Below are 13596 nucleotides of genomic sequence, written 5' to 3'. Positions count from 1 at the left end.
GGAGGAGGTTCATTGGCAACCCCATGTGCTCCTCGAGTAATCTCACACAGTAACGGCCCCTCCTGCCTGTTCAGCCTCGACTTGGCTGACGAGGCGTCTGCTCCTCCTCCTGCCCAGCGCCTGGCCCTCGCCCACACCCCAGTGGGGCATCTCATGCCCTCGTGGGAACCCCGCAGTGTTTGTGCAGATCTCAGCCAGGGTGCTGGGTGCTTTAGGACGGGAGATCTGCTCCCTAACTGGTCTTGTGTGTAACATGGCTCCCAAATACAGACACGAGCAGAGTTAGCCGCCAGCGCTCCCAATGCTCAGGCCAGGACTTGGGCTCCGGGAGCCCACAGCCCCACTCCACCATGACAAATGCCAGACGAGACGGAAGCTCAGGATGTGACAACGTTTTTAATGCAAAGTCAACCATTAGCATCTTTCCCATGTACTTATTAGATGTGAAATGGCAGGACTTCACGGCCCCGTTTGCATATTTTCCTACTCTGCAGACGAATAATATTTTCAGGGAAGGCAGCGCAGTCTGTGCCGTCACAATCGGGCGACTGTGGGTGATGAGGGACGATGATTTTCCAGGAGGCCCTGGGGTCAGAGGACTCCTAGAGGGAGTTTCCAGCCCCTCAATCGCAGATGGATGGCCTGTTGATGTTGTAACTAGGGTGGAAGTTGAGCCGGTCACAGGAGGTGATGCAGTTATCGGGGCCAGTCACGATGCTTTTCTCCAGGTAAACATTGAGAGTATTGTTCCGGAACATTCCACCCGCTGCAAGTTGTTGGGAAAATTTATTCGAATTTGGATAAAATACTTTCTATAAGAGATAAAGGAACACGGATGAATGACGTATAATACTCTTGAGCAATCCGTTGAATATTTTTGAAAGAAAAATAAGAATTCATAAGAAAATGCAGAGAAGCCAGAGTGGGTAGGATGGCCTGGCTCACCCCAGACCATCCTAATCCATGCCCGATGCCTGGCACTTGCTGTTAACACTGCCCCCGGCACTGTTCTAAGGATAGAAGAATGAGCTGTGGGGCCACCTGTGTGCCATCTCTACCTCAGGATGTGGCTGTGAGCATCGCCTTGGGGGTCAGTCCTGGAGTCACCCCCAGGTCTGCTTTTCCTCACTGTGCTACTCTGGGAAAGCTGCCAGCCCTCTCTGAACTTCAGTTTTCTCTTCTATGGAATAGAAATGATATCCATGTCAGTGGGTTTCAACCTTAACTGGGGCTGGGTGCGGTGGCTCACGCGTGTAATCCCAGCACTCTGGGAGGCTGAGGCAGGTGGATCGCCTCAGGTCAGGAGTTCGAGACCAGCCTGGCCAACATAGTGAAATGCCGTCTCTACTAAAAATACAAAAATATTAGCCAGGTGTGGTGGCGGGCGCATGTAATCCCAGCTACTCGGGAGGCTGAGGCAGGAGAATTGCTTGAACCCGGGAGGCGGAGCTTGCAGTGAGCCGAGATTGTGCCATTGCAGTCCTGCCTGGGCAACAAGAGCGAAACTCCATTGAGAAGGGGTGTGCTGAGGCCACCCGTGTGGGCGGGCACCCAGTGGTAGGAGTTATTCTAGCAAGACAGCATCATTAGGTGACTGTGACATTCCTGAAGCGAGTGGTCTGGACCTCCACCAAATATTTTACCCCATACGGGTGACCTGTCCTTAGAGAATCCTGTGCCACGCACATCACCTGATGTTTCATCTCCTTGGCAAGAAACAAGTGCAAAGAGAAAACTTTTCTTTGTTTTTGAGAAGTTTTAGATCTATAGAAAAATTGAACAGAAAGTACAGAGAGTTCCCAAATTACCTCCCTCAGCAAACACAGTTTCCCCTGTCCTTAGCATGTTGCACTTGTGTAGCACACTTTTTACGGTGGAGCCAGTGTTGATACTTTATTAGTAACTAAAGTCTACATTCTACGGGTGGGACAAATGTATCATCACAGGGATCCGCCCATGCAGTATCATGGAGAGGAATTCCCTTCAGTGCATTTTTTTTTTTTTTTTTTGAGATGGAGTTTTTGCTCTAGTCACCCACGCCGGCGTGCAATGGTGCCATCTCAGCTCACTGCAACCTTCGCCTCTGGGTTCAAGCAATTCTCCTGCCTCAGCCTCCCAAGCAGCTGGGATTACAGGCGCCCACCACTATGCCCGGCTACTTTTTGTATTTTTAGTAGAGACGGGGTTTCGCCATGTTGGCCAGGCTGGTCTCAAACTCCTGACCTCAGGTGATCTGCCCGCCTCGGCCTCCCAAAGTGCTGGGATTACAGGCGTGAGCCACTGTGCCCGGCCTTTCAGTGCACTTTTTAATGCAAAGCATTTATCTTCTATTCCCACATGGGAGGTAAACAGCTTCTCTGGCATCCACCCTTGGTCACAAAACTGGAAAAGAGACTCCAGATGGAGCAGGTGGATAAGAAGGAGGAAAACCTCCTTGGAAACTTGTCAATAGTACCTCATGCCTCCTACCCCACTGCCTGCTCCCATCAGTGACCTGAAGGCTCCTACCATTTACAATAGGAACATTTTTTCATGGCCTTTTATAAAACCTAAAACATCTGGACCCATGTTAGTGAGTGTGCTGGGTTTTTTTTTTTTTTTTTTGGTTTTGGTTTGTTTGCTTGTTTGTTTGTTTTGGTGACAGGGTCTGGCCCTCACCCAGGGTGGAATGCAATGGCATGATCAAGGCTGACTGCAGCCTCAACCTCCTGGGCTCAAGCAATCCTCCCCCCTCAGCCTCCTGAATAGCTGGGACTACAGGTGCATGCCACCACACCCAGCTAATTATTTTATTTTATTTTTATAGGGATGGGGGTCTCATTACGTTGCCCAGGCTGGTCTTGATCTCTGAGCCTCAAGTGATCCTCTCACCTCAGCCTCCCAAAGTGCTGGGATTACAGGCGTGAGCCACCGCATCCAGCTGTGTCTGATCTTTTTCATAGAAATACCTGATCCCCAGGGAAAACTCAGGGTCGTCTGATTATGGGAGAGTGATTCTCAAATGCTCCAGCATTTTTAGATACGTAATCTTCTCACGAGGGCTCAGTCACTCACGCCACACAACTAAATAAGCACTCACCAGACCTTTTCAATGATGAATGCTTTGACAACGAAAATACGTCCACAACATTCTCACCCCAAAATGGCTGGCCCAGTGTCCCAGGTGTGCAGGAGACACCGCACTAGTCCCTCTGTCCATTCACCTGGACCTTCATGGGGTTTGGTGTGGGGAGGTTCTAGGAGGGCCATCCTGGAGCCTGAGGTCAAGCTCAAAAAGGGTTTGGCTTCCCCAATGGCCCACAGACTCCTGTGCCCACCAATGCAACTTGCCCACCCACGAGCTGTGCCGTCAGCCAGTACTGCCTCTTCAGGTTACACGTTAACATCTCATAAAGTGCAATTCCAAAAAAAAAGTAGCCCTTCATTTATTTGCCTCAGAACTGAGCACCGTAAGTTGCAGGAGATGGTTGCGTGTGTGTGTGTGAGACTGCTGTGCGTGTGGTTGGGTGTATGGGGGCAGGGTGATGTCAGCAAGTCTATATCCTCCTCTTTTAAAACACTCCACTCCCAAATTCATTCACTCATTTAGTTCCATCCTACCCTCTCCCAAAACGATTTTGGGAACCTCCCTCCTCCCTATTTGTGATGCTGGAACTTTGGCCTCCTCCCTGGGTGCACCCCTCCCCGTCTCATTGTTGACCTTTTGAGAACCCCAGGTTTTTAGCCTCTTCTTGAGGCCACCCACCCCCTGCCCCCCATGCCCGGTCTTGCATCCCACTTACAGGCATCTCGTGCACGGTGGGGGCTCTGCTCCCGTAAGCCTGGTTACTGGTCCTGTACACTGGGACAGCCTTCTGGGTTCTGGTAGATGAGAAACACTCTATTTTCATTCATTTACTCTAATTCTGCACAAGCCACAGCCTTGTATTTGGTTGACGGCACTCCCCTGGAAATGCCCCCATGGAAAGAGCAATGTGCCCGGGCTGGTGATGTGGCCTCGAAGGCAGCCTCTGGGAGTACCTGGCTGATGACCGTTCTGAATGGCCCGGCCTCCCCGGCCCCCTCTGCTCGCCACTGTCCCTGCTCTTCCAAGGCAGGCCAAAGCCCTAAAGAGCAGGCAGCCAGCAAGTGCTCATCCCCAGCCCTGGCAGGGCCTTGGCACATGCTGCAATTTCTGGGTAACTTAGCTTGTCAGGAGCAGAGGCTTGGCCTCCAGACCCTGCCACCCAGAGGGTCCCTCTGCCTCTGAGCCCCCACCCTCACTGAGGCTATGCTTCTACTGGTACCACTGCCCCTACCTGTCAGTAGGACAGGCTACTGAGAGGCTGCAGGCCCACGACATAGCTTTACTTTGTACTCCTAGATCTTGGCCAAGTTGTTCCTTCTACTTCCCAGTCATCTCAATGCGAGAATGAGGATACTAACAGACCCTGCCCTAGAGGACTGTTGAGGGACCAAATGTGTGATGAGCACGGCAAGATGTTTGCACCTGCCTACAGGAATTGAGTTTCTTACTGCTTCTTAGCCTGCAATGCCCTGTGGCAGCTCAGAGCTGGCTGAGTCTACAGCAAGACAGTGGAGGTGCTGCTGTGCTCACGCCCCAAAGCGGAGTTTCAGGGTAGAGAGGAGAGGAGACTCACCCGACACAAAACAGTGGAGCTGAGACCACAACTGGGCTTTCTCCCCCCACGGCCCTTATCCCCACTTCCTTGTATGAGGCTCTAGGGAGCACGGTCGCCGCTCACTGGCGGGCGATGACAGCGCGGGCCCCGGATGACCACTCGATCTTCTTGATTTCTGTAGCTAGGACCTTGGCGGTCTTGCGGGGTCTCTCACACACGGGGCTATCGAGCAGTGGACGCCAGGACCAGGCGGGCCCCAGCTTCCTCACCTGTAGCCCCGGAACCACCCCGGGTTGTTGAACCTGCCCGGCAGGTCCGCGCTCACGCGGTAGTAGTCGCTGGTCCTCTCCGGCGGGGCCGTGGCCTTGGGCGCCACAGGCTCCGCGCACGCTCTGGGGCATTCCTCAGCCATTGCGCCTGGAGGAGAAGCAGGACTCCGCGGCGTCCTGTTGCCAAGCGACGGCCAGGTCACGTGTCTGGGGAGCGGAGGGGCCTTAAAGGCGCCGCGCGTGGGCCGGGTTCCTCTGCGGGTGGGTCCGGAACCTGCCGGGCGACTCCCCAAGGGCCGGGAAGGTCGGGACGTCGAGAGATTCCCTGCTGGGACCGTCGTGTGAGGCAGCCCCAGGCCCCCAGCCACCCGCGGGGGGACACGGCCATCCCAGCATCAGGGCGTGGACTCCCGGGCGAAAGAAACCCCAGGGCCTGGGACCCCGCCAGCCGGGTGACGGGGTTTAAGCACTGCAGGTCCACTCGGCAGGCAACGATTGGACTTTTGCTGTCCAGTGTACTCCAGGGATACTATGCCCCCCAGCACCCCGAGTCTAAATTGTGACCCGAGATCTTGCTAACTTTATGAAATTCTCCTAAGCCAAATATCGTTTAAATATTACAAACAGTTTTGGAGAGCGAGAGGTTGCGCAGGACGTGGTTCACAGCTCACTTGGCGGGAGGCGAGGGTCCCCATCGCCCAGCGGGCTTCCCCAAGGGTCAGGGGCCTCCCGGGCTGGCCGGTCCCATTAGCAGGGCGGGGCGAGCTGCAGGGCGAGGACCGTGGCTCCACTCCCCGCCCGAGACTCTCAAGCCCAGGACCTCGGGCCCTGACCCCTCGCGTGCCCCGCCCCCGCAGGGAGGTCCCAGCCGCCTGGGGACGGCACTGTGGCTCCTCCGGGCCTGTAGGCGGCACTGCGGCCCCGCGCGGATGGCGACGGAAGGGGAGGTCGCTCGGCCTGGCCTGGAGGGAGGCCTCGCTCTGCCCCGCGTCCCAGCCATGGCGACATCCTCGGCCGCGCTGCCCCGAATACTCGGCGCGGGTGAGCGCGCGCTTGCGGGACCCTGGGGAGGAGCATGCGAGGAGGATGCGGAGGGGCGCGGGGACCCGAGGGAGCGGCGGGGACGCGGAGGGGACCCGGGGCGAGCGCGGAGGGGACTCGGGGAGGGCGCGGGGACGCGTAGGGGACCCGTTAGGGACGCGGAGGGGCCTGTTGGGGATGCGGTGGGGAGCGGGCGTGGTGCATCCGGGGAGCGGGCGTGGTGCATCCGGGACGCGGCGCCAGGACCTCTGTCTGCTTCCCCCCAGGTGCCCGGGCCCCGTCGCGCTGGTTGGGCTTCCTCGGGAAGGCGACCCCCCGGCCTGCTCGGCCGAGCCGCAGGACGCTTGGAAGCGCGACGGCCCTTATGATCCGCGAGTCCGAGGACAGCACCGGTAACACTGGGCGCCCAGCCGAGTTGGGTGGGAACGAGGAGAGGCGGGCAGCCGCGGGGGATGCGAACCCTAGAGGGGCCTGGGCGCTGCACGCGGTCGAAACTGCGCGCTCCGCTGGGCTCCTCCCACTCCCGTGCTCGCCGCCGCTCGGTCCTGCCGGACGTAGCACAGCGGGCTGAGGCCACCGCCTCACCATGGATAGGGTGAGAGGGAGCGGGCGGGCCAGTGGTTAGCACAGGCTTCGCTGCCTAGGGGGGTGTCACTGGACCACCGAGGCCCGGAGCCCCGAGCTCGCCCAGGCGGGCCCAAGTGACCTGGGGGCACTGGGCTTGGAGTCTGCCCACCTTGCTGGACTCCTCATAGGGACTTTCTGGCTGGCCACCTGAGACCACAAGGCGGGGAGGTGCCAGAAAGACCTGAGCAACCCGCTGGGCCCCTCTCTTTTTCTCCTCTGTCTTCCAAGTAAGACCAAGGGACGGGGTTGACCAGGTTCGACCAGGCTTACCCAGGAGTAAGGTCGGGATCAGAACCTGGCTCCAGCCCTCTGTTTCCTGAAAAGGTCCCTGTGCTTCCAGGTCTTTCCTGGGGCTGCTGGGCTCCCGGCTCCCCACCTCGGTGTCACAGAAGGCACTTGGGAGCAGGGGTGGGCGGGAACTGCGCTCTGCCTGTCTCTGCTGCCACCGGTGGGAGACGCAGCGTCGCTCCTCCTCCCTGCCGTAGATTTCAACGACAAGATTTTGAATGAGCCCCTCAAGCACTCTGACTTCTTCAATGTCAAGGAACTGTTTTCCGTGAGAAGCCTCTTCGATGCCCGAGTCCATCTGGGACACAAAGCTGGCTGTCGGCACAGGTAGGTGACACCCCCATCTGAGCCCGGGGCTGTTCCCAGGAGGGACCTGCTCTGGTTCTAGGGCCACTTTTGAACTGGCCTGTGTCAGTTTTAGGTGATTACAGCCCCATCCTCCTCCACATGGGAATACAGAGCCCCACAGAGAAGCAGGAGTTTATTCCTCAGCTTGGCGGACGCTCTTGTGTGCCTTGGTGTGGCGCTCACAGCCCTTGATAGGGCAGGCCTGCTGGGGGTTGCAGGACTCCACGGGTTCAGAAATGGAAAGGCTGAGGGCAGAACCTGTAAGGTTGGCCCCCCCGGATCGGGCTGGGCCTTCTGGGCTGCGGGGAGGAGGAATGACTGGTCCTGTATTCTCACATGGTCATTTTGACTGCTGTGGGGGGAGGGGATGGGAGGGGCAGGTGGGAGGCCAGGGAGGAGGTTGGTGTGGGCGTTCAGGGTGAAGGTGGCGGGGCTTAAATCGCAGTAGCGGAAGAGCTGGAGCAGCAGGTGGACATGAGGCAGCAGGGCAGAGCCAGTGGGCCTTGGGCTGGGGTGGGAGGTGGCTGGGGCCGAAGGGATCAAACACCTGCTCTTCGGGTGGAGCCTGGTACTGGTTACTGAGATGGTGAAAACCAGGGGAGACCTGGGGGACATCACAAGCTTGGTTCCTACCAGGTATGAACCCTTTGCTGCCCCAGTGGAGAGGTCACACGGTTACCAGGAGGGATGGGCCTGGGCCCAGGGAGCCATCGGCATTGGGGGCTGGCAGGTGTTTCCAGAGCATCGGAAAAGGAGGTCCAAGGTGGAGCCCTGGGTGCTCCAGTGTTTGGAGTCAGTGAAGAGGGACAGCCGGGGGTGGGGGAGATGTGGTTCTCTGTTGATGCTGCTGAGAAGTGAATTCAAGGGTGTGACCTTGGCAAGATGGAGGTCGCCAGTGCCTTGATGGGCAGGGTTGCTTGAGAGGAAGGGACAGAACCCAGTGGGAGTAGACTGGAGGTGAGGACCTGGGAACCGCAAATGTGGATCACTCGCCTGTCATGCACCGAGAGGCAGGGGTGTCTCCCATGCCCCGCTTTTCTCAGCCCAGGCCAGCAGTGGTCCAGTGCTTTGGATCAGGGTTCCCCGCCCAGGCTTGGCCACTCCTGCCCTGATCCCTTAATGCTTTTGGCCCAGAGCACCCCGCTAAGTCCAACCCCAGAGGGGCCTCGTCCGCAAAGCCTCGGGAAGAGGAGAGTGGCGGAGGCGGCTGCCCTGTGAGCTGCACGGGGCAGAATGTCCTTTTGGCGTCATGTTGGATGTCCACACATCCATATGGGGTCAGTTCTATTAGGATTCCTTCGGGAAGAGGTAGAGGGTTGGAGGGGTTAAGCCACGAGACGAGGCATGCAGAGGGGTGGCCTGGATGGGTCTGCACTGCTGTCCATCCACACGGGGAGCGTTGCAAATTGTGCTTCCCAGCCCATAGTGCCCCCACAGAGGAGCCCGGGAGTCCCTGGTGGGCGTCTGTGTTCCTGCAAGGGGCCAGTGGAGATGGCCCCGTGAACTCTCATCCCCCTTGCCTTGTGGGGTCTCTGGCAGGTTTATGGAGCCGTACATCTTTGGGAGCCGCCTGGACCACGACATCATCGACCTGGAACAGACAGCCACGCACCTCCAGCTGGCCTTGAACTTCACCGCCCACATGGCCTACCGCAAGGGCATCATCTTGTTCATAAGCCGCAACCGGCAGTTCTCGTACCTGATTGAGAACATGGCCCGTGACTGTGGCGAGTACGCCCACACTCGCTACTTCAAGGGCGGCATGCTGACCAACGCGCGCCTCCTCTTTGGCCCCACGGTCCGCCTGCCGGACCTCATCATCTTCCTGCACACGCTCAACAACATCTTTGAGCCGCACGTGGCCGTGAGAGACGCAGCCAAGATGAACATCCCCACAGTGGGCATCGTGGACACCAACTGCAACCCCTGCCTCATCACCTACCCTGTACCCGGCAATGACGACTCTCCGCTGGCTGTGCACCTCTACTGCAGGCTCTTCCAGACGGCCATCACCCGGGCCAAGGAGAAGCGGCGGCAGGTTGAGGCTCTCTATCGCCTGCAGGGCCAGAAGGAGCCCGGAGGCCAGGGGCCAGCCCACCCCCCTGGGGCTGACATGAGCCGTTCCCTGTGATGTTCACTCTCCTCCCGAGGCAAACCACAGCCAAGCCTGTCAGCTGGGAGTCCCCTTCCCCAGCCCTGGGTCAGCGGCATCCTCAGTCGTTGTTACTTACTCAGCTGATGTCACAGTGCAGACATCCGCCGTTCCACCTCAGAACCAGTGGCTGAGCAGACCAACGTTGCCATGTGCGTTTGCTCTGTGGGGAACAGCACAGAGGGTGAGCCACGTGTGCAGAACGGCCCCTTGGCTGCAGTTAGGACCTCAATGGCTGGTGTGGCCGAGCTGCTAGAAGACGCTGCTGTCCCTGTGATCCCAGCAGCCCTCCCTTCACCGTGACCCCTGACCTTTGTCAGGAAGGTGCAGTTTTTCTTCTCAATCTAAATGCCTTTCAGGTGGGCCACTTCCTTGGCTACCTGGTTCCAGGGGGCTGTTTTGTAATGAGATGCTGCTGGCAGGCCACTCAGAGGCTCCCAGCTGGGTTGGTGGGACAGCCAGGCCAGATGACCTGATTCCAGCAAAAATAAAACTCAGATTTGGGCAAAATGAGACTTGGAGTTTGGGGCTCTGTCTCGAGTGGGTTTGCTTTCATCCATGTGGTGCGGTTTTTCTTCAGGCACACACTGGGGCTCCAGTGATGAGAGATGGGACGGGCACTGTGTGTGTGAGGGGCATGAATGAGGTCAGCAGAGGTGCCAGCTGCCACTAGAGGGCACCGTCTTCAGCAGTGGAGCTTGTGACAAGCCCACAGCCCGGCCAGCCTCATTCAGCAGAACAGGCTTGGTGTGGACCCAGTTTCAGGAAAGACGGGCACTTGCTGACAGGGACGCTTAATACCCCTCACCTGTGGGGATACAGCTGTGTTCCTGGAACAAGCTGCGGCCTCCTCCCAGCCCCATCCCGAGCTGCTTAGGACATAGGCCCCCCATGCACCTGACCACCCAAGGAGCCGTCTCTGGGCAGAGTCTGGGCAGCAGGGCCCTGTGGAGTCTGGTGCCCTGGGTAGGGTGAGGCCTGCCCTGCAGGAGCGGCACAGGGCAATGGGAGGCCGGAGTCCAGCGCCTATCCCTGTCCCTTCAGGGTTAGGCTGGTGGGTTCATGGTAGGGGTCCCCAGGTTTGTCACAGGTTTGTGATCTGGGCGGGACAGGGAGCTGAGCTTCAGGTTGGTCTCTGGCCAGCATGGCTTTAATTTGCAAAGCCGAAGTCTGAAGATGCACGTGTATAAAGGCAGGTGAAGTGAGGGCCCCTCCAAGGCTCCCCCTAGAATCCCTCTCAGGGTGTGCAGGTGAGACACTGAGCTGGGTCTCCTGTCCCACCATGCTGGGGAGGCCAGCTGCGGGGAGCCAGGACCCTGGAGATGAGACAGGAGTACCAAACACTGGGGACTGACTGGGGGGCTTCCAGGAGGTGCCCCTGGAGCTGTGACTGAGCCTTCCCTGGGAGAGGCCTTTGTAGCTTGGGTCCAGGCCGGGCCCTTCCCTGCTAAGCCATTAGTGAGGACGTTGCAGGCAGCTCCAGGGGTTGGACCTCAGGAGACACAGTGGGGCACAAGCCTACAGGAGGGACGGGGCGGTCTCTTCTGGGGTCATTAATTTTGAGGCTGGGTGGAGGGGAGCAGCCCAGGCAGTGCTGTGGCTAACCCAAGGCGCCTTGTAAGAATGGTGGGGGCTGGCAGGCCCGGGCAGGCTCCCTGGGTCCCGACCGGTCCCCCTTACCTTGCGCTGATGGCCTGCCTGGCTCCTGCTGTCCTCCCACTGGCCCCTGCACCTGGCACGGGCCGGCGAGGACCCGCTGAGGAGCTACGAGTGGGCGCTTGCTGGGCTTCCAGGGCAGGAGGGGCCCTGGCCGAGGGGATGACAGTGGATAAGCAGCACTAGTGACCATGAGGAGCAGGGAGGGACGGGAAGGGTGCAGCGCAGAAGCCGCGGGGGCCATGCTGGGACAGCCAGGGTGGGCCTGAGGGCCCCCTCGGGGAGTGGAAAGAGCCAGCTCCCAGGATTCGGAGGGGCTCTGGGTGAAACAAAGGTTGAGGGCTGAGTGGATGGGGTCTCGCTGACCCCATCCTTGACTCTGCCAGGAGGGGCCCTCCAAGTTTTCCACCCTGGAGATGAACCCCAAGAGCCCCCAGAAGAGGCCAACGGAGATGATGAGAGTGCCTGAGGCTGGGGAAGGGCAAGGGAGCTGCCCCAGGAGTGGGGAGAGGGGCCCCCTGGCCCTTTCCTCCTGTGGCCACAATGCCTGCAGGCCCCATTAGAGGTGGCCTTCTCTGGACTGTGGCAAGGCTGTGCCTGGACCAGCTGGTGTCCCAGATGGTGGGGAAGACCAGAGGCAGCCACCAGAGAACGGGCCTGGCAGAGCTGGCTCAGGGCAGGGTGGGGTGGGGAGGGCCAAGGAGCCTTTCCAGCCCTGCCGAGGCTGGGCCACTCCCACTCCTGAGGCCCGGAAGATCCCCATTTGCCTGGAGGAGCTCAGGGCAGCTCTGAGGTCAGCACAGGCCAGGCTTCCACTCTGATCCCCTGCAACCCTCCCTGGGTGGGTGTGTGGGGGGAGGGGACAAGAGGGGAGAGCCTGCCCTGGGCAAGAGCAGGGTGTTGGGGCAGGAGCCTAGGGGCCCATGAGGATTGAGGCCAGCTGGGCCAGCTGCTGATGTGGGCCCTCTGCTGATGTGGGCCTCTGCTGATGTGGGCCCCAGCCCTTGAGATGCCCTCTGCTGATGTGGGCCCCAGCCCTTGAGATGGATCTCATGTCATCCTGGCTGAAGGTCTGCACAGACACGGCTCTGTGCCTGATCTGGGGAGCAGAAGGTCAGGTGGGCAGAAGTGACAAGGGCCGGGCTGGGCTCTGATGTTCCTAGGTCGCTGTCTCTGCAGAGCTCCACGCAGGAGACTGGCCAAGGGGGCGACCCCCACCCTCTCCCCAAGTGAGGGACAGGGGCTCCTCGACACCAACAAGGGCCAGCGCTGGCTGGGGGTGCAAGTGTGCAGGGGAGGTCTCCACAACCAGGGCCCCTGGATGGCTGGGAAGGCCTCCTGCCCAGATGCCACCAGGTGGCTCCCAGGGTCCTCCTAGGGTTCTGCCTCTCCAGCAGCCCCCAAATCCCAATCCCAGCACCCTAGGCCTCCTCCTGCCCTCACCCCACCACCGTCCGGCCCCAGCTTGGCCAGGTGCAAAGTGACTTTTCATATTCCTGTAGGAATAGCCCAGAAATTCTTCCTGGACTTCTCCAATTCACATGATGGCGATGAGCGACTGCGTTTTGTTCCTGTTCATATGTTTGGGCCGTCCTCCCTTTGGCTCACCCCAGAGTGAAAATGAGTCAGCCCTGTTCCTGGATGAGACCTGCAGGGTGGGAGTCCCCACGCAGGCTGCACGGAGAAGCTAGAGCGTCACCTGGGGGCAGAGCAGCGACCGTTCCTCGTTCCTGCTTTCCTGGGCACGTGTGGAAGCTTTGCCCCCACCCCACAGATGCTGGACCTGCTGTTCCACAGGCGAGCGTGTCCCGCTCCACCGCACAGGGGCTCCTCGCTCCCACACCCACCAACTGTGGGTCTTGGCAATGCCACTTCACCCCTCTGAGCCTCGGTTGGTTTGTGTGAGAACTGGGAGCTAAGGGGACCTCATGAGGCTGCTGTCAAGCCTGGGTGGGACGGGCCGTGGAAAGCGCTCTGCTCACGCCTGGCCCTGGGGAATGGGCTGCCCGGGCTGTGGTGTTCTTATTTATGATTTTCCTCTCCCCTCCATGGGGAAGCTGTCTGCCCTAGGCCTCACTTGTATGTGCAAAGCAGTTTTCCCACCTGTAGAGAACATTCCAGATTCCATGTGGGAGGTTCCCATCCTAGGTATAGCAGAGCAGGACCCTCTGGGGAGGGCTGAAGAGCCCAAGGGCCACTCAGATATCTGGGAAGGAGCTGGTTGGGGCTCATTCAATCAACAAACATGAAGCTGCTCTCCCGGACCTCCCTGAACCCACAACAGCATGTACGCACCGATTAAACAGTGTGGAAATAAGGAACAGAATGTGGAGAGGCACAGAGGCAAATGTTTGGGATGCCTTTTGTTCTATTGGAAGTGTTTAAAGCCCGGATTTTCTTGAAAGATTTCCATGATTTAGCACAAGGAAAATCTTACAGATGAGGACACTCGTATCCAGAAGGTGGAGACATCTGCTCCAGTCACAGCCAGTGTGGAACCTTGGCAGAGTTTGGGTCTCTGAAAGCAGACAGGGATTCGGGGACATGTTGTTTGCTGCAGCTGATCCCAGGAAGCCTGAGGGAGGACCTGGGA

General features: G+C 58.9%; 2 protein-coding genes and 1 long non-coding RNA gene across 4 annotated transcripts; 1 reads left to right on the top strand and 2 right to left on the bottom strand.

Annotated features, from left to right (window-relative positions):
- Positions 1-377: 377 nt before the first annotated feature.
- PIERCE1 (piercer of microtubule wall 1) lies at positions 378-5755 on the bottom strand. Of its 2 annotated transcripts, none has more exons than XM_003816939.6 (3): positions 4892-5755; positions 3783-3861; positions 378-812 (listed from the first exon to the last, which is right to left on the bottom strand). In XM_003816939.6, exons 1-3 carry the CDS (start codon positions 5032-5034, stop codon positions 624-626), a joined length of 411 nt encoding a protein of 136 aa, XP_003816987.2. In that variant the 5' UTR covers positions 5035-5755; the 3' UTR covers positions 378-623. The 2 variants fall into 2 exon arrangements, with proteins under 2 accessions (XP_003816987.2, XP_008968295.2); XM_008970047.5 differs by having other exon boundaries at positions 378-766.
- A 49-nt stretch (positions 5756-5804) lies between these two features.
- Positions 5805-9860, top strand: MRPS2 (mitochondrial ribosomal protein S2). The gene is made up of 4 exons (XM_003816938.7): positions 5805-5932; positions 6199-6324; positions 7045-7174; positions 8735-9860. Exons 1-4 carry the CDS (start codon positions 5821-5823, stop codon positions 9324-9326), a joined length of 960 nt encoding a protein of 319 aa, XP_003816986.1. The 5' UTR covers positions 5805-5820; the 3' UTR covers positions 9327-9860.
- On the bottom strand, positions 8467-11628 carry LOC130540472 (uncharacterized). The gene is made up of 3 exons (XR_008954441.1): positions 11028-11628; positions 9427-9510; positions 8467-8894 (listed from the first exon to the last, which is right to left on the bottom strand). It is a non-coding gene; the product is annotated as an uncharacterized LOC130540472 (long non-coding RNA).
- Between the last annotated feature and the right edge of the window lie 1968 nt (positions 11629-13596).

The sequence above is a fragment of the Pan paniscus genome, chromosome 11 (assembly GCF_029289425.2).
Source record: "Pan paniscus chromosome 11, NHGRI_mPanPan1-v2.0_pri, whole genome shotgun sequence".
Taxonomy (NCBI): domain Eukaryota; kingdom Metazoa; phylum Chordata; class Mammalia; order Primates; family Hominidae; genus Pan; species Pan paniscus.
This window is presented reverse-complemented; position numbering and strand designations above follow the sequence as displayed.